The sequence below is a fragment of the Strix uralensis genome, chromosome 5 (assembly GCF_047716275.1).
Source record: "Strix uralensis isolate ZFMK-TIS-50842 chromosome 5, bStrUra1, whole genome shotgun sequence".
NCBI classification, from domain to species: Eukaryota; Metazoa; Chordata; class Aves; order Strigiformes; family Strigidae; genus Strix; species Strix uralensis.
Genome location: NC_133976.1, coordinates 4,739,525 through 4,765,524, shown reverse-complemented (window position 1 = coordinate 4,765,524; position 26,000 = coordinate 4,739,525). Strand labels below are relative to the sequence as shown.

The window sequence follows — 26,000 nt, the reverse complement described above, 5'->3', positions numbered from 1 at the left end:
TCAAAACCAAAATGTTCATGTCATGTCTATTGTTGCTTGCAAGCAGGAAAGTGCATTCGATCTGTTTATTTGCTCAGAAAAACACTGTAGAACAGCTGCAGTAATGGAAATACAGGATTTTCTCAGATTTGATGAAATTTCAGCGGGGCCTGTGTTGTCTCTTGCTCCGTTTAGGGCTTGGTCCATGGCTTGCTCACTTTGTGCATGACTTGCCATTGACTTCGGCAGTTCTCATGTCAGTTCCTTGGCTGGATTTGCGGTGTTAGGCGAAAATGTTTTGCCCGCTGGAGAGTGCAGCTTTCATCAGGTTCAAACTGAGCAGTGACCTCTTGATATTTTCTTGTGGAGGGAAATGGTTTTGCAGGGAGTGCCAGCTGCGAGACCTTGCATTGAGGCTCAGCGGCTCATATGAGCAGGTTGTGTCCTGTATCATGTGCCTTCATCCCATCCTCTTCCCTTCCCCATATCCCAGTGAAATAGAGATTGTATCTTCAACGTATAATGCGTGAACATGATGAAGGGCTCAGAGAAATACCATGAAGACATCCATTAATCTATGCAGACATCATGATTTCATTCTTTAAATTATTTCCTCCAGCAGTGTGAGCACCAGCACCTATTTTCCTGCTTCCTTTGGGTTTTCATACAGCCACACGCTCTCAGAGTGCATCAAGTTTATTACTAGAGACAAGATTGATCCAAATGCTGCATCTCAGACTCAATGCCATTCCCATCACAAAGTTCAATTACTGTTTCAATTACACTGCAAGCCCTTGATGAACATTCATTAGTGGAAAGTTCCCCATAGTCATCTGGCTGTGCACAGTCAAGCTCTCCTGCATTAAGCAGGAGGCAAAGATGCTGTAACAGATGCAAAGGCAAGGATGCTGCAGGGGAAGCTGCTGATCCTTTGGTCTCTTTTATTAGGAGATCATCTCATGCTGGTGCTGGAGCTATAGGTCCTAGGGTAGAAATGGCAGAGGAGGGTGAAGTTGCTGGCCAGGCTGTGCCAGCACAGATGGACTTGAATCGGAGTAATTAAATGGTGTCTTGACTAAGGACCCAGAGTTGTTTTCAAAAGAACTCAAAGCCAGTGGGAATATTTCCATTTATTGCAGTGGTCTTTGAGTACGACCCACATACAAGACAGGAGAGAGTGTCTTCTAAAGGAGACACAGTAGCCAAACTGGAAGAGATTTGCTTTAAGCAGAGATTTTCAGTGGGGTTTTAGAGTCAGTATTATGCCAGAGATCTTAGTGCATCTGTTCCACTTGGGATTTTTATGCTGCCTCTCCCTTATTGGGTGACCAGGTTATGTTGTAGTGAGGAGCCCTAGGAGAATTCATGACACCTCTAGACAGAAGAGTGGCCATGTCCAACCCTTAAAAGCAATGACTCAAGGGCAGAACTACATGAAAAAGCTTCAGGGGGCATCGGGGCATAAAGGCCTATCGTATCAGCTATCATCCTGTTACAGCCCATGTGCACTCTCTTACCAGTAAGAGCAAGCACCCGACTGGCCTTCTGCTCACCAGCTTGTGCAACTCTACAAAAAAAAAAAAAAAAAAGACCCAGGGGGAAATCAGGCCATCTTTGTGTAAAAGTCATGCATGTTGAACCTTCCTGGCCTTTCAGCTGCTTCATTCCGCACTCTTAGTGGGCTCTTAATGGGAATTTTCTCTGGAATCACATTGCACTGTAAATGCAACAGTCTTATCATTGCTGTCTGTGCAAAACTGAAGATGAAATGATGCCTGATTTTGATACAGGGAAGCAGATTTATTTTTACATGTTCCATCATTTGCTTCCCTTGGTTCATGATGAATGCTCAAATGGCTCCGAGCTTGGTATTTCCATGTCTAAATTACATTATAAATTTGTGTTTATAGGTTTACAGATGCCCTCTCCAGAGTACATAGTTGATGTAGAGTCTATGGACATTTTCCCTGTTGGCTGGTGTGAAGCGAATGCTTATAACCTAACTCCACCACACAAAGCTGTTTGTAAGTACATGGAAACCTCAAGCAGTGTAGATATTACATCAACGGATTATCAGGGAGTTTGTCTTATGTCTATAATTTTTGAAACTACCAGCCTAACTAGCAGACTGGTAACCAGGCTGTAAGTGTACTATAATAAATAGTAATAAATCTAATGAGTGACCACACTCTGCAGCACTGGTATTATACAATTTGTACTGTCTGTGTGATCAGTCCCTCTAAAACTGGGATTGCTTGTGTTGGGAAAGGCTGTTACATGGTTTGGGATTGCACAGTGTGGCTTGTGGGTTTGCAGTGGGGTTGTCAGAGTGAAACCAGGTTTTGTTGCGCTGAGCCAAGTTCACTGGGGCAGCTGAGTGAATTAGGGACACAAGAAAAATAAAATATAGGGTGGAATAGACATAAAGAAGCCATCCAGGTGCTCCCTGTCCAAAACAGGATCTGCTCCATCTAAATGGAGAAGCATTTGCTGGCCTCCTGTGATGGAGTTTCTGCCCCTTCCCAGGGTATCTATCCCATTATTTCACTGCCCTTACCAGCTCAGAGATTTCCCTAGTGTTTAATTCAAATCTCTCCCGGCACAATTAAGCCCGTAGTGTTTTGTCCTGCCTCCAGTGCATATTAAGACCAATTTCTTTCTTTTCCATTTGCATTTGAAGGCGGTTCATGAGTGCTTGGTGGCTCGGTGTTGTTCTCCTGTTCTTCGCAGAAACTATCCAACCCCGATCTCAAGCCACCAGACGAAAAATTAGCCTCGCTGTTTATATTAATTAACATCTGAAAGGCAAATTTAAAATGTGTCAACCCTTTTGAAGAGTTAAATATGCTTAAGTTAAAAATCAGACAGCCGGGGCCTAATTTGGGAGAATACTGCTATGGCAACATTATGCAGCCTTATCGCAATTTATAGCTAGGGATAAATTATGCTGGAGGTAATCATGCTTGTAAAATGTAATCTTATCCATATGTGTTTCTGTATGGAAAAATATTTGTGTTTTTATTTAATTTTTTTTTATACTGATCCCATAAAACACAATATTAACATTCCAGAGGAAAGATTAAATGTATTATTACAGCTTTAAAGTAGGTTTTAATGATGTAGTGACTTACTTAAAAATACCAAGAGAAGATGGCGATAGTAATTAAGTACCATTTCATTGTGTTAGAAGTCATTTTATAGTCAGTGCATTTATACAGCTTTTTATGCATTATGGGTATACTTTATAGGACAGAAGGGTACAAAACTGTTTTTTTCTTCCTTGCTTCATTTTCACAGTGCGAAGGAAGAGAAGAATTGCAGTTGTGCAACCAGAAAAGCAGTAAGTTTTTGTTATTTAAGGTGATATTTTTACGGGGATGCATCAGGTATTCCAGGGAAGATAATACACATCAGCTGAATGACTTTGCTAACTACTGCCCAGATACTGCAGCAGAGTCAACAGGGGGATTCCTTTAAATCTCGAATATTTGTGAGCGTATTAGAAAGTCTTTGTAATAGAAATTTTTTACTGGCTGGGACTGCATAGCCAGTGTCTGATGGTCAGTAAGGGATGCTTATGGAAGATGGACATCTACCAGGAGGGCATTTCCCTATCTAGCCCTTGCAGTTTCTAGAAACTAGAATTTAAGGGATTTACATGTGAATATTTGCAGCCTGAAGGGTTGAAGCTCACAGCCCAGAGTGTATTTTTGGAGGAGGGGTGGATCTGGCTCCTTCTTCAGCAATATGCTGGCCCTGGGCTTTGATAAACCATGTGTAAGTGGGGTTGCATTTGAGGTATCTCCATTCCTTGGTCCAGGCAGGTGCTGGTGTATTTCTCAGTCCAGCCTGAAGGCTGGTTCTGCCCCTTTGCCCCATCTGACACTATTAAATACACTGAATTGCTGTTTAACAGGTTACCATCCACAGTGCCTGTTGAGAAAATACCTCATGACCTCTGCCCAGTTCCTCAGCCAGACACAACAGGTAAGGCTGCTCAGCACCAGCAGGATCCTTATTTCATGGACCTGTTGCCTGTATGGAAGGGGATGACCCCAAAAAGGGATCAAGTGTGTCATATCGGTGGGGAGATGGGACCACATCCTCAGGTGGTGTAAGGTGGTGTGGACCCACCAACAGCATGAGGAGTGTCTGATGTACAGCATGTGAGGGTCTGGTCCTCTGCATGTGAACATTTTGTCTTGCTGGGTTTAGCAGAGTTCCCCTGCAGCTTGCCCATTTCAGCTAACGATGTTAGGGCCGGGCTAATGAAGCCCTGGTGGAGATGGATGCAACTTTTTAATTGGCATCAATGAAATTGCTTCCACCAGGATTTAATGGGTCCCTGTGTTAGCATCAAGACTGTGTGGCATGGCTGCTACTTCTGCTAAAGGCAAATTTTTCTCCCCTTCAGCAATGGCAGGAGGCTCTGAGAGTGCAGTATTCATCCAGTTAATTGCATAGACTCAGCAGGAGGGGCAGGATTTAACTCACTTTATTTCAGCAGACTGCAGGACACACATTGGCATCTGAGCCAGCATCACAGGGCCCCGTTACAATCAAATGGGGAGAAACAGGCTCTTTTTGGGTATGATAACCGAAAAGTGGATAACCACATGGATGGCACCATGAACCGTGTCTAGAAGTACCCACTTCTCTCCATGGGCTATAAAAGAGCCCAGAGTAATTAGCCTAGAGCCCAGACAAAGAAAACTGTTCTGTAGACCCATGTTGGGTCAGGGGAATGGCACCGCAGTGCTTACTGGGTTGGGCAGTAGCTGAAGAGGGGTTTGTAGAGCTCTCCACCTGAATTTTTTCCCTAAGCCGATTCCATATCACTGAGGGGCAGCTAATACATTCTCTTTCTGGCCAGTTACAACTGAGTCGCTCACATCCTTCTGTGATGTGAGTTATGAAAGAGCCTCGGGTCACATTATGAATGAAATCCTTTCCCGATTCTCCTTTTGCTAGGGTATGCAGACAAATCAGTTGCTATTTAAAAGCACTTGCTTTTCCTGTGTCAGATGGATTCGAGTAGCAGAGGCGTCTCTACCTTCTATCTCAGGGAAGACTTTGTGTGCCTCCTTTACTCTTCTCTCCTCCTTCCCACATCTAGGAGGAAGAAGAAGGGCCCTTGATTTATTATACAAAAGTGCTACACGCACATCAATGCTACTTTCTCCTTGCAGGCACCATCAATGGGAGATACTGCTGCCCCCAGCTCTACATCAACCACCGCTGCTTCTCAGGTCCATATTTAAACAAAGGCAGAATAGCAGAGCTACCTCAGTCTGTCGGGCCTGGCAAGTGCGTGCTGGTCCTCAAAGAGGTACGGCTCAGCTATCTTTCGGGGGGATTTCAGGGGAAAACATGGGTCATGGGTTACCAGGGCCAGAATTTGAAAAGAATGCACTCAAAATTGTCCTGGAGCTCTCTAGTGGTTTCCATAAGTCAAAACTGCAAGCTGGGAAGAGAGGGTAGGTATATGTATTGCGGGTTTTGATGTGAGAGGTGACATTTTTGAAACAGGGGAGTTTTGTTGGTTGGGAGCAAGTTTTGTCTAACTATGCAAGATAATTCATGTTCTGTCCAGAGCTGTCTCCAAAGAGGACCTCTGTGGTTGTTACCATCAACCTGTTTCTCAGCACCCATGATGCTGTTGGGCCAACAGATTCAGTGTGAGTGACACCTTTATATGTGTGACCATGGTCCGATGGGGCCCAAACCGTCAAGATCCAAAGTGAACAGGACAGAAATCCAAGCAGGGTTGTATGCGATGTGCTGAGTGGAAGCTGTGGTGTGCTCAGCTCTTGCTGAACGTGGATGGGTTAATCCCACGCAGCAGGGATGGCAGAGCACCACCATCTGTTCACTTCATCCTGACCCAATCAGTTCTTGCTTTGGGCCAAATCCAGAGCGTTGAGTGCTTGCTGTTGTCCTCAGAGAAAAGTTTGCTTGTTTGAAAGAATGCATAAACATTTTCCACAAAGATTACAGTCCACATACAGTTGAAAGGGAAGGTGACTGCAGGTGGCAGAGGACAGCAAGATGGTACTGTTGGATAAGCAGCGTGCCATTGGTGCCAAACCATTTCAGTTTGACTTTTTGACTTGCATCTTCTAGAAATCCAGATCTTCCAGCTTTCACCCTTGATGTGGATGCAGGGATGTATCTGAACTCCCTCTGTGCTTGATGGAAAATCATGGGAGCTTCTGGGTGTCCATTTATCTAATGTATTTGTAAGACCCTCAGTGCCCAGCTCAGGATGTTTGCAGTTGTCTGAAATGAGGTGAAACCCAGCCCTGGTTTCACACATGAAAGGTGAGATTCCTCCCAGATCACCGACCACTTTTGAAAACACCTCTGTGCTGTACTGTAGAGTGACTCCTGTGTCCCCATTCACCTCCCCATCACCTACATGCACTGCTTTATACACAATGGCACTGCTGGTTGTCTCATATGCTTGAAAGCTGGGCCATGAAGAGATCCCAGTAATCCAGCTGCAGGTGGGACACTTGGGTCTCAAAGAAGCAAGTCATAAATAGCCTTCAGCAGAAAGTAGGATAAAGTGGTTGCACAGCAAAAGTTGACAGCTGCCAAATTTGAAAGCAAGTCCATAGTGGCTTGCTGATAGGGAGTGTTAGCAATCTGCTGCTACTTGAAGAATAGGCAATGAAAAAACAACACGGAGGAAACATGAGGCATACACAGTCAATACTTATGCTAATGTTTCTTCCTCCTTTCCTCCTAGAATTTGGATTTTTGAAAACATAAGCAGTGCAGAGCTTCTGCCAGGTCCTCCCCATCTTAGGGCTTTGCTGCATAGACTAACACCAGCTTCTCCAAATTCCTCAAGAATTGGACTGATTACCAACTGTGGAAACCAACCTGAGTTTCCTACAGAAAGCCTATTTTCTCTTGCTGTGCCTCCTTACAGAACTGCTTGCTGAAGGAGCAATGAGACATGGGCATCTTGCTTCTGGAGACATGAACAAGTTCCCAAGGAACAGGACAATGGCAATGGCCCAGCATTGGTCAGTGTTATTTTGCAGATAAATTCAAGCTCATTCTGGCCTCAGAGACCAGGTCCAAATTCTGGAAAGGGTGAAGAGAAGACATTCAGGATGTTGCTGTAGGGGAGATACATCTGGTTCCTATCAGCTGCTGCTGAGATGAGAGAGGTGTCAGCAGCTCAGAGAACCATGGGCAGGAGGGAGGATAGGGGTACCCAGCACATGGAGGAGGCAAGAAGTGGTAAAGAAGACATCGCTGCATTGAGATGAAGATCTGTAGCAGCTGCCAGAGCACCCGAAAGGACTGCAGAGCTGAGTGGTGAGAACAGCGCAGGAGATATCTCCTCCAGCCCAAGACCACACCCACAAGGCTTTGCACAGCTGAAGAGCTCACAAGGGGCCCCATCCCTCTGAACTCAGTCTCGGTGCTGGGCTTCATGCATTTGTCTTGCTTTACACCTGCTGATAATGTGGCCCCAAGAATGCAAGTGCTTTACAATTATCTCTCTCTCACTATATAGGATAATTGCAGGCCATTGTAAATTATGCATCAGCATAACTTGTCTGGAATAGATAAATTATACATGGGATTTACTTTGGCAGCACACAGGGGAGGGTGGGAAAGGCAAAACAAAAACTACAAAGGAAGAGCGGAGTCAGTAGCAGTCTGGTGAAAGTTTTTTAAATCGCTCTGGTCTCCAGCCATAACTTACTGCCTTTAGAGACGGTAGTTAAAAATCTGTGCTGGTTGCCAGCCAGTTCACAGTGGGCAGCAGTCTCTGTGATGGAGATGCTGCTGTGTTTGGCGCTGATGGAAACCCCAGACTAAAAACAGCTGAACAACAAACTCCTGCCCCATTCCCTGGCCTGGATTACCTAAAGCAAGAAGCAAGTAAGTGGCCTCTCCCCACTAGCACCAGGTGATGGGAGACCTTGCTCCTGGCTGGGTGCTGAGGGACTAGCTCCTCATCCTCTGCCTTCCTCCACACTCAACCATGAGAGTTGTATGAAAAAATGCAGCACAACTGTAGTTCATGATGCTCCTCAGCCCTCTTTTCCCACGAGGTCTTGTCCTTCCTTACCTCCATCACTGATGCAGTGAAGCATCGTCCTGGATCCAGCTCCAAACAAACTGGTGCTACTCGCCTGCACGCTAATAGTGAGATAGCTGTGGATCAGTACTGATTGATTCTGGATTAAACAAGGTTAGGAGATACCCTTGTGGTGGAGCATCTCCTTCCATTTGAGTACTGTAGGCTGTTCTCACCTGGAGTGTTGGGAGGGAAGCAGCACAGATAGGTTTGGTTTTGTGCAGCACCTCTTTTCCAACAGAACAGGCGTTTCTTCCGTGTTCTGCCCAATTGCTTTGTCCTAGTGTTGGATTCAGAGGTTGTGAGCTCTGCAGTGAGGAAACTACTAAGGTGCCTTCCAGAATGTCAGCCCTTGAGCAAGCAAAATCTTGAGAGCAGTTGCAACTTATTCAATAGTATGATCAAAAATACTGATTTTAATTCTGTGTGTGTTCGTGTGCGTGTATCCTTGCATCCATGCAAAGCCTTTGGTGAGTGACAAGCAACTCTTGTACTATCTAGTGCCAAACTTATTTTTAAAGCCTAGCTGTTCACTGTTCCTAGTGTCAGCACGAGTTTCTGCTGGGACCAGTGGTTTACTGTGTTTTCTTTCGCCCCAAGAGGCAAGTGAGGTGGTAATGCCTGTTAACATCAGCTGCAAAGCTTATCTCATTTCTGAGATACTTGTTTGGAAAAAAAGTTGGAACTTGGAGCCAAATACAGTGGAGACATAACTATTGCCATCCAACAGCTGCATCTGGGCTGAAAAATATTGACTGTATAGTAGCTAAGATATGTAATAAATGCTAACTTTATGTTAAACATATTGTCAGCTTTAGATTTAGTTCTTGGGTCAGAATATCTAAAAAAATACTTCTGAACAGTTCTTCCATCTATGCCAACAGCTTACCATGGCAACGTTGTAAAACAAAATGAGGTGTCTTTTTGAGACTTCGGTTGATCTATAACCCACCATATCTTAGGGAAATATGCTGTAAAGATTAATTAGCCTCATTGCTTACTGCTCTTACTATTTTTGAGACACTTTAGACTTTCTCTATTTAAAAAGAAAATGGACTTAAAGGTAATGTGACTGTCCAACTGATACAAACAGGAGAAATCAGCCAGCATTTGTGAAGGAAAACTACCGCACTCTGCAACTTGAATTTTTTTGGAGCACAGCAGGACTTCTTAGGAGAAATTTGCATAATTAAATTACAGTGCTCAGGAAAATTAAGAAGCTTGTACTGAGCCTTAGGCATATGGTTGAACCGGACTGATGGCATTATTAGGGATCAGATATAATGTTGGAATGGCAGAAACCTCTGTAGTCTGGAAAGATATAAACTGCATTTCTGCAAGAGGGTTCACTGACATTCTCCAAGAGCTGTGGACTTCAGCTCCTCTGTAGTAGTTCCTCCAACTTAGGATCTGGACATCTGTATTTTTGAAATGTCATGGACTGTCATAAGCCTGTCAACACTTAAGTGCTACAACCTTGACTATAACAAAAGCTCACTTTTAGATCTTTGATCATCTAATGAAAGAATACCAAAGAACTCTTCTTTTTTTTTTTTTTTTCCCCTTCTCTCTCTGTCCCACAGACATGTCATTATTCCAAATAAAATAAAATAACTGTTTACTGTCCTGCCTGAGGCTAGCCTGGTAGTTAGGGTCTCTCCTGTTAGGTAGGAAATGTGGGCTTCATATTTCAGAGGAGGGAAATTTAGTTTCTCCTTGTAAGGATGCTGATCATTGGACTTGAGCGGGAGAAGGGTTGTGATGCTATGTTGAACTGCACCTCATCACTGGTACCTCCTGAGAACGCTTCATCCAGGGTTGGGACCATTAATGAAGAGGGATGGAGAGATGGGAAATGTTTGAATACCAAAAAGCTATGATGGGAAGGAAAAAGGTCCTGAACTGCCCAGTGGCATCATGCATGTCTAGACATGCTGAGAAAAGGGCCCTTGTGCACTTGAAAATCTGTGACATGGAAAACTTCATTGCTAAGATGTCAGATGCTTATAAGGTTGGGTAGAGGCTTGTGGTGGTGCTGTGTGATCATGCTCACTGATGTGACTCCAACCGATTTGACTCTGAAAGTCCAAAGTTCAGCAGTATCAAAGTAAAACCTCATAGATGCATAGCAGCAAAGCTGGCGTTGTCTAATCCACTCCTCTGCTCCAAGGCACTGCTGGCTGCACCCAAACCATTCCTGATGGAGAGGGATGGAAATAAACTAGCAAAATCTCAGACTAATCACACTCCAGCCAAAGGGAATTAGTGAATCAGATCAAAATTTGACTGCTCTGATACGGGTGAAGTAACTTTCGATCTCCAGAGAAAGTTGGAAACTGGAAAGTTAGAAACAATTCCCCCTTTGATTTTTTTTTTGTGACTTTTGTGTTCTTGCTTAAGCAGAGGAAGTCACTAAGCAAGGATTAAACCCAAAATCAAGATTCCACCACTCAGTCCTCCAGGAAGAACTGGTTCAGGCTAATCTGCCTTTTCCAGCACTTGCCTCCTACAGCACAAAATCAATGTTTGCATGTTGGATGATGCACGGGGCTGGGACTCACGCTGTCTGATTTCCTGGGTAGGATCCTAAGGATCCTAAGAGAAGTAACACAAGTCTCATGGATTTTATTCCTCCTTCCCATTTAATTTCCAATATGATCATTGTGAACTCTCTTCACTGTTTTTGCTTTAATCATAGTTAATTTTTTCAGAAGAACCAGGGTTCTTGTTTCTCCCTAGTGTGTAACATGAAGCAGTAGTGTTGTTAGAAGGTAACGCTGTTAACATGGTGATGGACTTCTGCTATAGGGTAAAAGGCCAACCCAGTGACTTATTTGAGATACAAGAAGAGTAAAAGCCAGAGGTTTCTAAAAAAATAATTTTTTTCTTCCCTTAAAGGGAAATTATCATTCTTACAAAACACTCTTTTTTTAAACTGAGTTTAGAAGTTCACAGAGTCCTGCTGATGACAAGCCAGCTTTGAAAAGTCCTGGTATTGTGGGCGTCTTCGCAGGGCTGGATTTGATTAGGTGTCTGGGATAATGCCCAGACATGGCCACACTGTTATTTGCAGGGTTGGCTTTTCTTTTCTTGCTCATTTCCTAACTGTTCTGACAACTCATACAAACACCATCAGCCTGATAAAGGAGCAGGACAGCACTGTTTGTGGGAACTGGTCAGCAAGAGACACTTGCTTTTTGCTCCTGGCTTTCCCACCAGCAAGCAGGGCGGGTGTAGAAGTGTGCTTAAGGAGAACTTTCCTACAAGCTCCTGCATCGGTGTTAAATAAGTCCCTGGATTTGCTGATCAAGAGGGGAAGACGTCTGATGAGTTGTGAATGAGTGTGGGAGCTACCCAAGCACTTGATGTTTTCTAAAAACCCACCTTTGGCTTCCCTACATCAGGTCCCAGTGTCTCTGTGTCAGAGGCCAGTGCCCCATCAGTTCTTAGGGTGAGAGGCGGACAAGAAAACACGTGGATGAGCAACTGGATGGGCTCACTCTCTTGGTAGTCAGTATGGCTTAGTAACTAGTATAGCGAGTTGTGTGATGAGATGGGAACCAGCTGGAGAGCTGTGGGTAAATCTGTGTTGTTTCCCGTTGTGTGAGATAGGGACTGTGATCCTGCCCTTCCTCACAGAGTGCTCTGAGATGTACAGGTGACCAGAGCTGCATAAGACGTTGGTGCTATTAATTAGGCATTGCTTTAGGTGTCTCTAATTGCACTTTTTTGAAGAGTGGTTCAAGTAATGTTTCCAAGAGCCCAATGATAAATTAAATTTTGTTTCCAGTAAATAACCTAGCCAAGCAACTCAAACCATTGCAATTTTACATGGTACTATGCAACATTAAGTGAAGCCCTTGCCTGAAAATGGTTAATCCTACAAGGTTTTCAAAAAGCTATCAAATCCTCAGGTTGCTGGATTAAAAAAAAAACCAAAAAAACCCAAACCAACCAACCAACCAAAAAAAACCCAAACATAAACACATTGCGCTCACATTGCACTTTGCAATATGACCTAGACAGTGTTTCATTTTTGATGAACTGCATTCATGGGTGCTGGGGAAACGTAACGCTCGTGATACTGAAATCATTTGCAGGCCCCCAAGGAATTAAAAACACGTGTTAGGTAAAGAGTTAAATTATATCAAAACCAATCCAGACTCACTGTGGGATCATTCATGTGCATACAATGCAGAGTGTTCAAACACATGGTCTGGTGCTATTAAGAGATTTGTTTTTCTTGTATTTATCTCCTTAGGCCAAATGTAGACTATTGAAGCTTGGATTCTCTGACCCAAGAGTAGGAATCATTTTTATTCTCAGAGACTTTGATTAAATGGATTGACACATGTGTTTTGTTGTATAGAGTGGACACACACTGGGTTTCAGGAGCACCTCCTGCAAACTCTTTTTGTGTAGACTTCATTAATATTCTGTTAATACAGTCAAGGCACGCAGCACTCAGACGCTTAAGCATATTACTGACCTCAAGTATGTGGATTTCCTGTTTAGTGTTCAGTGTGTAATGGTACACATGACTTTGTACTTCGTTGAGCCATCGGAAGTATTTTAATTTTTGTTAGATTGAGCCAGTATGGATGCAGCGAATGGAATGTGCTTTGGGTGAGAGAGTCTGTCTCAAAGAAAAATTACTGATTAACAGGAGATTTTGAGGGTTAGCTAGCAGCATTTAATGCAGTCACCGTATCAGACTGATGTGTCATCCACAATATGTTTGGCACATTGATCCAATCTGGGACCTCTTCTCATTGCATCTAGCACTTAGCCTGTGCAGCCTTGGACTTAAATTGGCACCTGTAAGCTCCTCCTGCCTATGCAGCACCTGGGTTCATACTCAGTGTGGTCAAGAACAACTTTTAAACCCCTAAGTGTTGTTGGTTTTGTCTCTCAATAGGTTCTCAGCATGGTGATCAATGCAGCTTACAAGCCAGGGAGTGTTTTACGAGAACTGCAGCTAGTGGAAGACCCTCAGTGGAATTTCCAAGAGGAAACCCTTAAAGCAAAGTAAGTCTTCAGCGTGAGCTCTTTTATTTGGGAGGCTTCAAAAATGGAACTGACTGGCGAAAGAAAAAGAAGAGAACAAAAGATTTTTTTCTATTGTGAGAGTTTTACTTTTCTAATTATCGTTTTGCTTCACTGAATTATTTGAGTCATTCTATAGCAACTTAAGAAATGAAATATTCACCTGAATGGTTCATTTCTATTGTCTTTCTCCAAGCAGCCGTCCTGATTTTGATGAGAAATGCCATGTTTATTCAGTGAAGTCCTGAGTTCTATGATAAGCTGTTCCTATAAGCTTGGCTATTATTGAATTAACTCAATTCCTGGCCTTCTAAATGTAGGAGTATTACTGCTTTTAATATAGAGTCTGTCACTCTAATGCAGAAAAACCTGGTGAAATTGAATGGCACAAAAAAAAGTGCAAATAAAATAGCGGGGACACATTTTTAAGCAGGAGAGTGATTAGGACAAAATACTAACATATCGGAGATTCAGGTCAAGATTTGAGGCTTTTCAAGAATATATGCTTCAATTCTCATCTACTCAACACTTAAGAAAACTGGGTTATCTAGAAAATACTCAAATTCCCTTTCCAACTTTAAAATTTACCCATTTATGTCTTCTTTATGTAATGGTCACTACACTTAGGATGTATTTCAACAACCCCTGTCTCTCTGAAAGAAGGGAGTCTCACCTAAACTCTCTGCAGAGACCCTCCAAAGAGCAATTCTTCCTGCTTCAAGATGAATGTCAACAAATAGTTCTTTGAAGACAGTTTTCTCCATTGACTAACTTGGTCACCTTGACTTTTTGAATACTGAAGTTAAATGCAGTGAATCTCACCCTTTGTACTGAACTCTGTTACTCCTTTTCAAATAAAAGCAATTTTCACTTGGTTATTTGAAATGATTGGCTGTCAAATATGGCACTATTGATTGCTATTGTATTTGATCTTCAGCCATGCAGATATTGCAGAAAGTTCATGTGTGCTTTTATTGAGGGAGAGAATTGAGAACATTTTATTCTGCATACTTGGAAACTGCTTTTCTAAAGGAGGATTGCAAATAGAAATGAAAAGCTACTAGAAAATCCTATTTTTAATTTGCTTCTTTCACCCATGTGGAAAGTCATGTTTTTGTGTTTGTCAATTGAAATTTTGTGGATGGAAATCTAAAAGTCATCCTTGCGCATGCAGATTTTCATTAAAAACAAGTCATTGTCCGTGACCTGGGTTTCATTGATTCCAGGCTCCCACACTTTGTACTAGGAAACATCAGATAATGCACTCCTGCAGTACTTAGCAGTTGGAAATCAAGTCATAATGCGCCATCTTAATATCCTGGCTTGCAAAGAGTTGACCTTACAGGCAGTTTTCCTATTATCAGTATCCAAAATAGGACTTTGTTGAGATTTCTCATTTGACTGTGGTGATCTGCCTTGTGCAAAAGCAGCCATATCTAGTTCTTAAGGCTGCTGCAATCCTTATTTCTAATGGGAGACAGCCTGAAAAGCATTTAACTGACCATAAAGTGCAGGGATGTCTTCGTCCTTGATAGTCAGCTGTGTCTACAGCCCAATCCACTGCAACCCCAGGCAGCCTGCTGACGCCGGGTGTACTTATACCAGGAAGACCAACTCAGTGATGAGTACATGGGCTGCTAGAGATTGTCACTCATCTGTATCACATCAATCACTTATCCTCCCTCACTGTTACCCGATGTGCTAATCATACTGTGATGAGCACCTCTGTCTCCATTACTTTCCCCTATGATGCTTCTACCCATTTATTCCTGTGTCTGCTTCCTCCTCCCATCTATTTAGTAGGGCAGCCAGCCTGCTGGGATATACCTTATATCTACATAGCCTGACAGATAAAAGTATACCACTGCTTTCCAGCAAGGAGGTTTTGTATTTTATGTTGGCCAGCCAGTCACAGGCTGTGTACGTGTTCCTGTATGATGGCTGCCCCAGGAGGCAGCAACCTCCGCTCTTCAGTGAGTCAAGCAGCATCTTTCAACTTTATCAAGCCACAGAATGGATTATTACAGGCTCAGAGCTGGGACAGCAAGTTTTGGAGTGACTTCTGAGCATAGCAGTGCATTCTCATTCAGTGTGGCGTTGTCCTTTGGCTCCTGAGGAGACAGAGCTCATGGGCCTGGACAGCACCTTGTTGCTGTAGCTATCTGGCTTGGGCTGGAGCTCTGTACACAGAGTGGTGCTCAGTGGTCATTCTGCCTTGCCTGTGGGTAGTTTGAGTACTTTTAAGAGTGGGCGACAGAGGGTTGACATGCCCCAAGACTGTCTGGCTACCCTAGGACTTCCTTCTCTATTCCTTCCTGAGTTTGCTTGAGTTACTTCATCAGGAAGCATACCAGGGTTTTAATTGCATTTGGTTGTGCAGAAGCAGAAAAGAAAACATGCCTATGAAATCAGATACCCTGGGTTGCACAAACAGCACATGACACTTTACATCAGGTATGACAGTCAGTTGAGCTCCGGAATCTTAAACAGAGACCTGTAATGAGCAAATGCCTGTCTAGACCAGCTTCCAGCTACACCAGTTCCCAATGGTGTCTTGCTGCTAATGATGACAGCTCTACAGCCAGCTGGAGTATCTGTGCTGTAATGTGACATGTCGTGTCACTGCCTTCCTTCTGATGTAGACTGACAACTCCTTGGATCTTGACAATGTTGTTGTTTGTTTGCGGTGACGGCTGCAGTAGGGTAGAGCAATGGGGAGGGAGGAGGACGGTGAAGAGAAGGCTGTTTTTCCCACTGGCCCAAATGCCAGATCATGCACTGCCAGGAATGCATTATCTCAGTACTAGGGTAACCTGCATTTAGTTTATTCTGCTGTCATGAGTGACCAGCGCAGAATCAATTACACTAGCCTTGCAGAGAAGATAAACAATTTAGATTGTCCAAAGAGATGTGTTTGCAATGCATGATGGCAGTCGCTTCCAATCCGTGCTGCTGGTTCTCTGTGAAAATAGTCAAACCTGATTTATTGGTGATGATGAGTTAGAAATGTCAGGCCTAATCCTCTGAATTCCCATGAGGGCCAGCCGAAGCTGTAGGCATTCAACCCTTATAGTTTTGATGCTTTAAATTCAGTGCCTACATCTAGATTTGGCTTTCCAATTTTACGTAAAATGCTTGAGGGACTTTATGCTTTTTAAGGGTTTTCATAGGTGAGGGCTGTAAGTGGAGTGTTTGAACTAACCCAGTTTTGCAGGACTTTGGACATTAACAGTACCAGTGTGTGCAGAGAGTTACCTTCTGGGTCTTGTATGAAGCCCAGTTAATCAAAATAAGAAAGATGAGTATTCCTGGACTCCTTCATTAAATGGAATTTTGAGAGCTTCCCAAAGCCAGTAGCTGAACTCCAGGAATATTTATCCCCATCACAGACACCATTGCTTTGAACCAGATGGGACGCAGCCAGCTTTGCATAAGAGAACCGACCATTGCAAGGCCACTCGCTGTCATGTTTGAAAGTTGATGGTGATCAGGGAATCACAGAATCACAGAATGGTTTGGGTTGGAAGGGACCTTAAAGATCATCCAGTTCCAACCCCCCTGCCATGGGCAGGGACACCTTCCACTAGACCAGGTAGCTCAAAGCCCCGTCCAACCTGGCCTTGGGAGGTGATAGTCCCCCTGTACTCTGCACTGGTGAGGCCACACCTGGAGTATTGTGTCCAGTTTTGGGCACCTCAATACGAGAGAGATATCGAGGTGCTGAAGTGAGTGCAGAGGAGGGCAATGAAGCTGGTGAAGGGCCTGGAGAACAAATCCTATGTGGAGAGATTGAAGGAGCTAGGACTGTTCAGTTTGAGGAGGAGAAGGCTGAGGGGAGACCTCATCACTCTCTACACCTACCTGAAAGGAGGTTGCAGAGAAGTTGGTGCTGGTCTCTCCTCACAGGTGATTAGTGACAGAACAAGAGCGAACGGCTTTAAACTGCAACAGGGGAGGTTCAGACTGGACATTAGGAAAAAATTTTTCCCAGAAAGAGTGGTCAGAGAGTGGAATAGGCTGCCCAGGGAGGGGGTGGAGTCACCATCCCTGGATGTATTTAAGGATCGTTTGGATGAGATGTTGGGGGATGTGGTGTAGGGGAGAACTTTGTAGAGTCGGGCTGATGGTTGGACTCGATGATCCCAAGGGTCTTTTCCAACCTGAATGATTCTATGATCACATGATGGTCCGTAACTGGAGCTCCTAGAAGGCATTTTGTTCTCATGAACCTCTGATCTATTTCATCACCAAAGGAAGCTTCAACAGAAAAATCATATTGCCAGCAAAGTGCTATTAGCTTAATATTTTTGCTCATGGATTAGCAAAGATCCCAAGTATGTTTTTCATGGGAGTCGTTTCAGCCATAACTTTCTCCAGTTTTTGGGATCTAAGGGCAGAGAAAGGGGAAAAGAAAAGGAAGATTTCTTCGGCTTCAGCTGAAAAATCATTTTAAAAAGAACAGTGGTTTCTAAGAAAACTGAAAATGTTGTGCTCGACATGACTGTTTTTCAAGTCACCAGTGCTGCCATGCTGTGCATGCACGTTACTTACTGCTTGCAAGTGGTTGGGAAGATAGGAGCCCTAGTATGAAAACATCAGTAGGAGTATCAGTAGTTGGTAAATTTTTGAGCAATGCTAATGGAAAAGGATTTTCTGATTATATCCAAAGGAACTCTTTCCACATGGCTGTCCTAGAACAGCTCAGATTACATTTGGTGGTGTTTGTGTTAAAAATTTTTAGTGTGTGAGGAATATGGAAAATATTAGTAGAACCTGGTTTATAGTTGAAAGAGGTGCTGCCAAAGCCAAAATCATGTAAAAAATATTACTGCGGCCAGTACTAACACCTTGGGTTATTGAAACTGATTGCTGCAGTCATGTTGATCTCCATTTTGCCATCCATTCTGTTAATTGCTGTGTGTGTTGCATTCAAACCAGACTGTGAAATCAGTCAGTAGTTCATTTTCCTAGTTTCACCTTTTTCTTTCACCAAGCACTTTAGTACAATGGGTCCTTTCTGGGCAGCCAAACACAATCAGAAGCACACAGTTAGAAGAAGTCAGCCATCCTTGAATAATACCCATCAGGCAGCTTTCTCAGCTTATAAGGAAGAAGATCAAGAGGCAATTTGATTACAGTGCTTTTGCAGGGAAACAAAACCAGATGCTGTCGTTTCATCCTAGTGGTGAAAGTCAGAACAAGGACAAATAAATGTAAGTTAAATCCAGAAACATCCAGAGATAAAATGAGGCATAGGCTTCTGAGGTATAGGTACAGGTGCTCCTGCTGCTAGGATTCTTCCAATGTGGAGACCCTCGATGGGAAGCTGGTGGTTTTCTGGAAGTGATGCTGTAGTCCAACCAAAGTTGTTGGGGTTCAGGTGAAGGTAATGCAGTGAAATTCTGCAGCCTGTCACAGGAGTCAGACTGACTGACCTAATGGTCTAGGCCATCACTAAACTTAATGGCTCCTGGAGAAGTAATAATGGCAGGAGTCTTTTCAAACACACTGAAAAGAAATATATAACGTTTATAGGTAGATATATTTAAATGCCCGTGGAATGTGTTCTTTTGATACTAGGTATTGCCAAACCCTCTTTAGCCCACCTGCTTGTGCAGCTACTTCATAAGGAAGCTGGGATAACAGTGCTCTGTATCTGGAAGGAACACTTCTTCCATTTTATGTCATCTGTCCAGGTCTGTCAGGCTGCATGAAGAGTTGGCTAATTAAGTCATTCATTCATTCATTCATTCATTCATTCGAAGAATGAATGAATCCAGGAGTCCAGGATTGTCACCGTGACCTGGGGTTCTTGGAAGTGGGGTATCAGAGCCTGGTGCCCTGCAGAAATGCTTGTTTAGGTTCTGGAAGAGGTTTGTGTTGAGGTGATACTTTGGATCAAGTCTTTTGTGACATGAGGATGGTTGGACTGGGCTGTTCTCAGACCAAGTTTCATTTGGATACCCCTCTATAAACACTTTGTGTACTACAGTTTCAAACCCTTTTCCCATACCCCAGTGTTCACAGAAAGAGGGTTTGGGAGGGAGAGCAGCAAAAGGTGGTTTCTCAGTTGCTTTGTGCAACTCGGTAAAACATTCAGAGAGAGGGAATTGGGTCTGGGCACATGCTGTCTATTTTAACTCTCTGGCCAGGTCTTCTTTGTTTCACCTTCTCCTCCTCTTCCTCTTCCATATCTGACTTATCAGCAGCCGATTCCCTACTAGGGAACTGTGGATCTTAACGCACTCACAAATGCTTTGTCTCATTTTTCCTGACGACTGTATCTTTGTCTTTCATTGCCTCTCATCCAGTAATCCTTCTTTCACTGTCTCTGCCTCTTTTTCTTTTGCGTGTGTTACTTTTCTCTCCTCTAAGCACATTTATAATGCCTTAACACCAGGCGCTTGCATGATTGTCTCTTGTGTAGCATTCCTCAGGATGTGCAAGAGATGTTTTAAAAACCTTATCTCACTGTTTACAATAGCTTGGTGCTGCTGTTTAATAAATTATGGGGATAATTGGTTTTTCAGAGTTCACATCTACAATGTATTACGGCAGGGATGTAACTGTATCTTTCTTAGCCATTTATCGCTCAGAAACACTTCATATAAAACCCTGAAATAAATGTTTTAGTAGCACATGGATAACAAATTTAAGACCAAACTTTCATTGCAGATTTCTGCTCTAAGCATTCCCTGTAGGAATCAGTTTTTAGGGCCTTTTGCTGCAACCCCATTAAACAACTCAAGAGACTCCTGATTAGTTCCTTGGGTTTTGTATCGCCCACATCTCATACCGGTGAAGTCATCTGGCCCCCGTATGGCAGACAGTACAGTTTCACTCAGATACTTCTACACAATGTGTGCATCCCAGTAACCAGTCGGCACAATGAAACTGTGGTCTTGTTGTGAGATGGAATGTGATATGAGAGCTGCCTTGAGAAGGGTGGCAATGGAGAAGACCAAGGGTGTATTGGTGCTTATAGAGACAGTCTCCAGTGCAGCTGAAACACAGGGTGGTGACCAGAAGTCTCTGCAAGGCGTATAAGCTGCTCATCACATGTCAATATATGAAGAAAGACTACATCCCTCTCCCCAAAACTTTCCATCAGTTCATAGCATGGGCTTGCTGTCCTGTATAGTATCCTCACCAAGCCTGCTGTGATTTTTTTCCATCTCTTGCTGTATTTACAGATACATCCAGTCTGCACATGTATTCCTTCCCAAATCTTGTCCACACCTCTGATTCATTTCACCCTGCCTTTCTTTCCTCAAGTCCATTTGAAATGGAGCCACTAAAACAAGTAGACCTATTCTGCCTGCCTTCCCAAGAAAGATCCTCTTCCAAAAGTGATTAGGGAAGGTATCTCACTAACAGGAGGGTCTGGTCTGCAGCATTGAAGGACATCTCTTGATTGGTGACATGGGGTGTTGTGCTCTCTTCTAGATACAGAGGGAAGACATACAGGGCAACTGTTAAGATTGTGCGGACATCGGATCAGGTAGCGGATTTCTGCAGAAGAGTCTGTGCCAAGTTGGAGTGCTGCCCCAACTTGTTCAGTCCTGTGCTGGTGGCTGAAGTCTGCCCAGAGAACTGCTCTATTCATACTAAAACCAAGTACAGTGAGTATTGGCCAAAATGCTGCTTGTTGCTAGCTGGAAGTCAGAGCAGTGGGAGACTGCATGAGCTAGTGGTGAAGAACGGTTGTATAATACATTAATATTGAGTAGGATTCATCTCACCTGAGAGCAGTTATTTAATCCTGACTGGGCCACCATAAGCTCCCTTACTATTCTGTACAGAGAAATAGGCATCTCCAGAAAAATGTCCATCTCACTCCATCCTAAAATATGTGTTTGAAAGTCATTACATTTTGGAAGTCTTGACTTCTCTTCATACATAAAGTTAATATAAGGAGCTCATAAAAGGTACAAGCAGTGGCCAGCTAAGATTTAAACTGCTACATCTGAGACAGCTTTGTTAGGTGAGATGAATCCTGTCCTACTCCGTGAAGAGTTTCCGGCATACGCACCAGCACAGGCCAGTGTCATGATGCTGAAGTACTGGTAGGAGTTTGGGAGCACTGACTCTCTTTGCTCAGGATGTTTAATATTTAAACATGTTCCTACCTACACAAGGAGGCTGAAGTTAGGCATGTGTGCAACAGTTTTTTGTTGTCAATGTTTCTGATATTATTGGCTCTTAAATGTATCAGGAAAGTGGAAGTGAGTGCTGTCCTTCTTCCTCAAAGGTTGCAAGAAACCAGTAAGTTTGATTTAAACCAATTAACTTCTCTTTGGTGCCAGAGTAGAAGGAGAAATGGGCACAGGGAGATATTCAGATCAGTGAATATGGATTTTTATATAAGTCTACACATGAGCTAGGCTCCTGCCTCCCACTGGTAGTAAATGAGGAGTAGAGCTGGAGAAGTACAGCTGGGGGAGCTCCAGCTGAGATTGTCTTATCTCAAAGTGGTGGTTGTGTGTGGCTGGATGAATTGTTCTTCAAAACTCCATGAAAGGCTCAGTTCAGTTATGAACTTTGACATGGGTGCCAAGTGCTCTTTTAGTTGTCCCAGGATACCCGAGCTGGTGAAGGGCAGAGTATCTGTCAGCCCCAGAGGATGCTCTAGAGCATGTCAGAAGGCATCTAACATAAACACTAGTGTAAGGTCAGATGACTCTCACATCCTTAATTTCAACTTGGGCCACAAAATAGTTGAAGGTAATAAAAACCTGTTCCTTTGTGCATTGAACAAACATACATAATTTAATATAGCTGGCCCTCTCCACTCTCTGCTGAAAACATTAGCAACTGAAAGTGTATCCAAGACTTAGCTCAAGCAGAAGGGTATTGGATCTGAAGCATGCTGGCCTCTTTCCCTCCAAATCACCGCTTGGCTTAGCGGAAGCTTTTCCTAAGTACATATTGTAGGGTTAAATTCTAAACTCCTCACTCATCACCAATAAATATGTATACATAAGAGCTGTAACACTCTGTGCTAGTCCAAGATGACATCTTATATTTACACTGGACATTTTTTCCAAATCAATGTATTTTAAAGTTTCCCATAAAAGTGCACCTAGAGTGCAGTACTGAAGCAGTAGCAATAAGCAAGCCAAAGTTTTCTTCTCTGTGGTTAAAGTTTTTAATGGGTATTTTGCTTCATTTCTCCAGCTTATTATTATGGGAAGAGGAAAAAAATCATTAAGCCACCGATTGGAGAAAATAACAACATGAAAAGTGGACATGTCAAGCCAGCCAGACGCAGAAAAAGGCGGAAATCCATCTTTGTGCAGAAGAAAAGGAGATCGTCAGCTGTTGATTTGAATGCTGCAGGCTCTGCAGAGGTATGTGTTGCACTGGGATAAATCAGCAAAAGCCCCTTGGTGCTTTTTTGTCCCCCCATCTGCGTCTTCCTTTTGAGGGACTTCACAGCAAACCTTAACACTTCCATTTTCCAGTTTGAATCACTCCTTGCTACTCTGTTCTTCTAAGGTCAGACTGGTTTTACTGGGACACTTTGGGGACTTTCACCCTTGTCCATTCTAGAGTTGGAAAATGAAGGTTTTGCTCCCACCTTCGTAATGCTCACTAGCTAACATGCTGTCTAATATTTTATCTTTGTTTTCCTTTGCATCCTTGCAAGACTGTAGGCAGGCAGATGAGCCCGTTAGATGCTTTGCACAGTATCTATCAGAGTGAAGGAGGTCTGTAATCCACGTCTAGGATCTCTAAGTATTATGATAAATAATAATAACTCATGGACCATTGTGGTTTCAAGGGCTTTCATTCTTTCATTAACTGTTCATAATATTTTTGGCTCACAACATGAAACAATAGACATTCTAGAAGCTTTAGAAAACAAGCAAATTATTTGTGTCCCAAATATACGGTATTTGAGGCCTCAATTTTTGCAGTATGCCGTGTGATATGACAGGGACCCAGCTTTAGCAAAGTTTCGTGTCCAAATGCAGCCTGAAGGAGACTTAGCAGACTGTTCCCAGGTGGTTTTCCCATGATAGTAATGACAAAATTCATGTGTGGTTTCCTTTTCTCAGCTGAGTGCCAGTGATTGCTGCTTTGTGCAATGTGAAATAAAACTGATTTACTTAAATTCCCTCTACTTGAGCTGGAGAGGGATATTTTAGTCAGCTTTCAGTTGATTGCTTGCATCTTCATGACTTGGTCCTCATTTAGATGTAGTTCTGCTTCATTTCCTTAGATTATACCTGCTTCAGAGGAATTTAAACTCATGTTAAGCCTAAATCAACCATTAGCCAAGTTTTTCAGCCTTTCAGCCAATATAACTAACTTTGTCTAAAATTGCTCTTTCGCTTAAGACCTAAGCATATGGCTTGGATGCCTGCTCACACTTTGATCAGAGCTAAGCTGTCGAAGCCATTTGGGCCGCTAATGTATATATAAACTTGAAAATACACAGTTTCCATCAGTTGGTGTGTGCTTGCAAGTGCTATGTGACAGAAATAACAAGAATCTGGTATAATATCCTTTAAGTGGAAATCTGTGCTTCACCTTCAGCAGTTAGGTGTTGGGCTGAAAGCAGGGAAATCTGGGTGAAATCCTCTGTCCTGGGTTTTACAGAAATGCCAGCTAAGAAACTAAGTACAAGTATGCACTTGTACATCACAATATTTTTGAAAGGCACTGAAATGTCTTACAAGGAGCGGCTGAGGGAACTGGGGTTGTTTAGTCTGGAGAAGAGGAGGCTGAGGGGAGACCTCATCACCCTCTACAACTCCCTGAAAGGAGGGTGCAGAAAGCTGGGGATGAGTCTCTTTAACCAAGTAACAAGCGATAGGACAAGAGGTCATGGCCTCAAGTTGCGCCAGGGAAGGTTTAGACTAGATATTAGGAAGTATTTCTTTCCAGAAGGGGTTGTTGGGCGTTGGAATGGGCTGCCCGGGGAGGTGGTGGAGTCCCCATCCCTGGAGGTGTTTAAGAGTAGGGTCAACGTAGCGCTTAGGGATATGGTGTAGTTGGAAACTGTCAGTGTTAGGTTAATGGTTGGACTAGATAATCTTCAAGGTCTTTTCCAACCTAGATGATTCAGTGATTTCTGTGATTCTGTGAAATTTCCTTCCTTTCAGTACCAGTGACACCTATGACAATTTGAAGCAAGGTGAAGGTTTAAATTCAAGCCTGTTTCTGGGTTTATTTCATCTCAAGCAACCTGAGTTTCATTTTAGCCTTTTAGTATTTTCCATTTTCCTTTCTCACGCACATCTGCAGTGCCAGAAGGTTTGAGATGCAAGCCCAAAGGAGGAACATTTCATGCCAGATGAGTTATTGCCATTGACCTTTTGTTAAAAACAAAAAATAATTTGTCCACCATGTATTTTTTCCTTCTACATTTCATAACAAATCTAAACTGAGGGCTAATCTACTTAGCACTGTAATGAAAATGAGATAACTCAGTTAAAATAAATGTTACCCTGGACTGGCGTGGGCACGGGTGTGCAGTTTGACCTAGCGCCTTTCAATTTGCTGCTGTATTAATCTCAAAGCCCGGATGCTGTTTCTTTGACGGTCCTTGTGCAGGAGAGCGAAGATGACGAGCCAGACGCAATGGAGGATGAGACGGGAAGTGAGGAAACCAGCTCAGAGCTTCGGGATGACCAGACAGATACGTCTTCTGCTGAGGTCCCCTCCGCCAGGCCCCGGCGAGCGGTCACCTTGCGGAGCAGCACCGAGTCGGACAGACCTCCTCCCACGGAGAGAGCCCGACGGAGCCGGAGGCCGCAGCCCCACTCCTATGGCGAGGCGGAGAAGTGCACGCAAGTCAAGGAAGTGAGTATGTCCATAGGCTTTTACTCCCAATTAATAGCAGTATTCTTCCTAGATCAACCTTAAGTGACAAGCCTTCCTCATCTGGGGAGGGAATCCCTGCTCTGGTTCTCCACACAAGGTAGTTTTCTTTATGAGAGCTTTTGTGTTTTTCATAGGAAATTAAGCAAGAAGAGGAAGAAAAGCTCATCCTGGACAGTAACCCACTGGAGTGGACCGTGACTGATGTTGTGAGGTTTATTAAACTGACGGACTGTGCACCCCTTGCCAAAATATTTCAGGAGCAGGTAGAGGTCTTCATGTTAACTCTTCTCTTTGTGTCTGTGGCGCTTATTCACATCACAAAAAAAAAAAAGCCACCTTGCTAGATTTGACAAAGAGATTATGATCAGACTTTAGATCCCCTCAGGCCAAGCTGTAGCACAAATTTTGGCAAGGCATGGAAACCCTTGGAAACTTGAATCAAAGCCTTGCCACATCCTCAGAGAGACTAGAAACACCCCAGCTGGAGTGCTTGTGAAAAACAGGAGGTTTAGACCTTGTTCATGCCCATGTCCACAGCATCATCCTGGTGTCACACAGGCACCTCAGAGTACCAACAGATAGTGGTTATTTGGTACCTAGCAAGTTGTCTCTCCTAGACACATGGGTTCCACCCTATTTTAAAATATTAAAGCAGAAGGGAAGCAGAAAACTGCTGCTTGCACCCAAAACTGGCTGCCTGAATTTTGTCACTAACACCTAGATGCTTCAAGTATGTAGACACCTAGTTCCCATCTACATCCCTCTGAAGATCTGGCAGTCAGGCTCTTGGATGACCTAATTTTAGGAGATGCTAAGCATCTCCCTCTTAAGCAGATAGGTTTGCAGGGGCAGAAGCCAATGCTCTTCATCTCAAGTCAGTGTGAACGTGTAAAATTTAGATGGAAACAGCCATTCCTTGACTAATGAGTAACAGCTGCCGCTCAAAGTAAAGGGCAGCGCTAAGAAATCATAGTTAGTAAGAAGGAAGTGTGGTTTATTAGGCCATAGCCGATGGCAGTCAGTGGTATGGCCAACTGCA

General features: G+C 43.4%; 1 protein-coding gene across 2 annotated transcripts in view; it reads left to right on the top strand.

Annotated features, from left to right (window-relative positions):
• The window catches only part of SFMBT2 (Scm like with four mbt domains 2), a 70,178-nt gene that overhangs the window by 35,371 nt on the left and 8,807 nt on the right, over positions 1-26,000 (top strand). For both annotated transcript variants that reach the window (XM_074869715.1, XM_074869716.1), the window contains 9 exons: positions 1,890-2,003; positions 3,277-3,319; positions 3,896-3,966; positions 5,169-5,308; positions 13,002-13,111; positions 20,576-20,751; positions 22,307-22,479; positions 24,692-24,940; positions 25,096-25,224. In XM_074869715.1, coding sequence (XP_074725816.1) covers positions 1,890-2,003; positions 3,277-3,319; positions 3,896-3,966; positions 5,169-5,308; positions 13,002-13,111; positions 20,576-20,751; positions 22,307-22,479; positions 24,692-24,940; positions 25,096-25,224 — 1,205 coding nt within the window. The remainder of the gene's footprint in view (positions 1-1,889; positions 2,004-3,276; positions 3,320-3,895; positions 3,967-5,168; positions 5,309-13,001; positions 13,112-20,575; positions 20,752-22,306; positions 22,480-24,691; positions 24,941-25,095; positions 25,225-26,000) is intronic.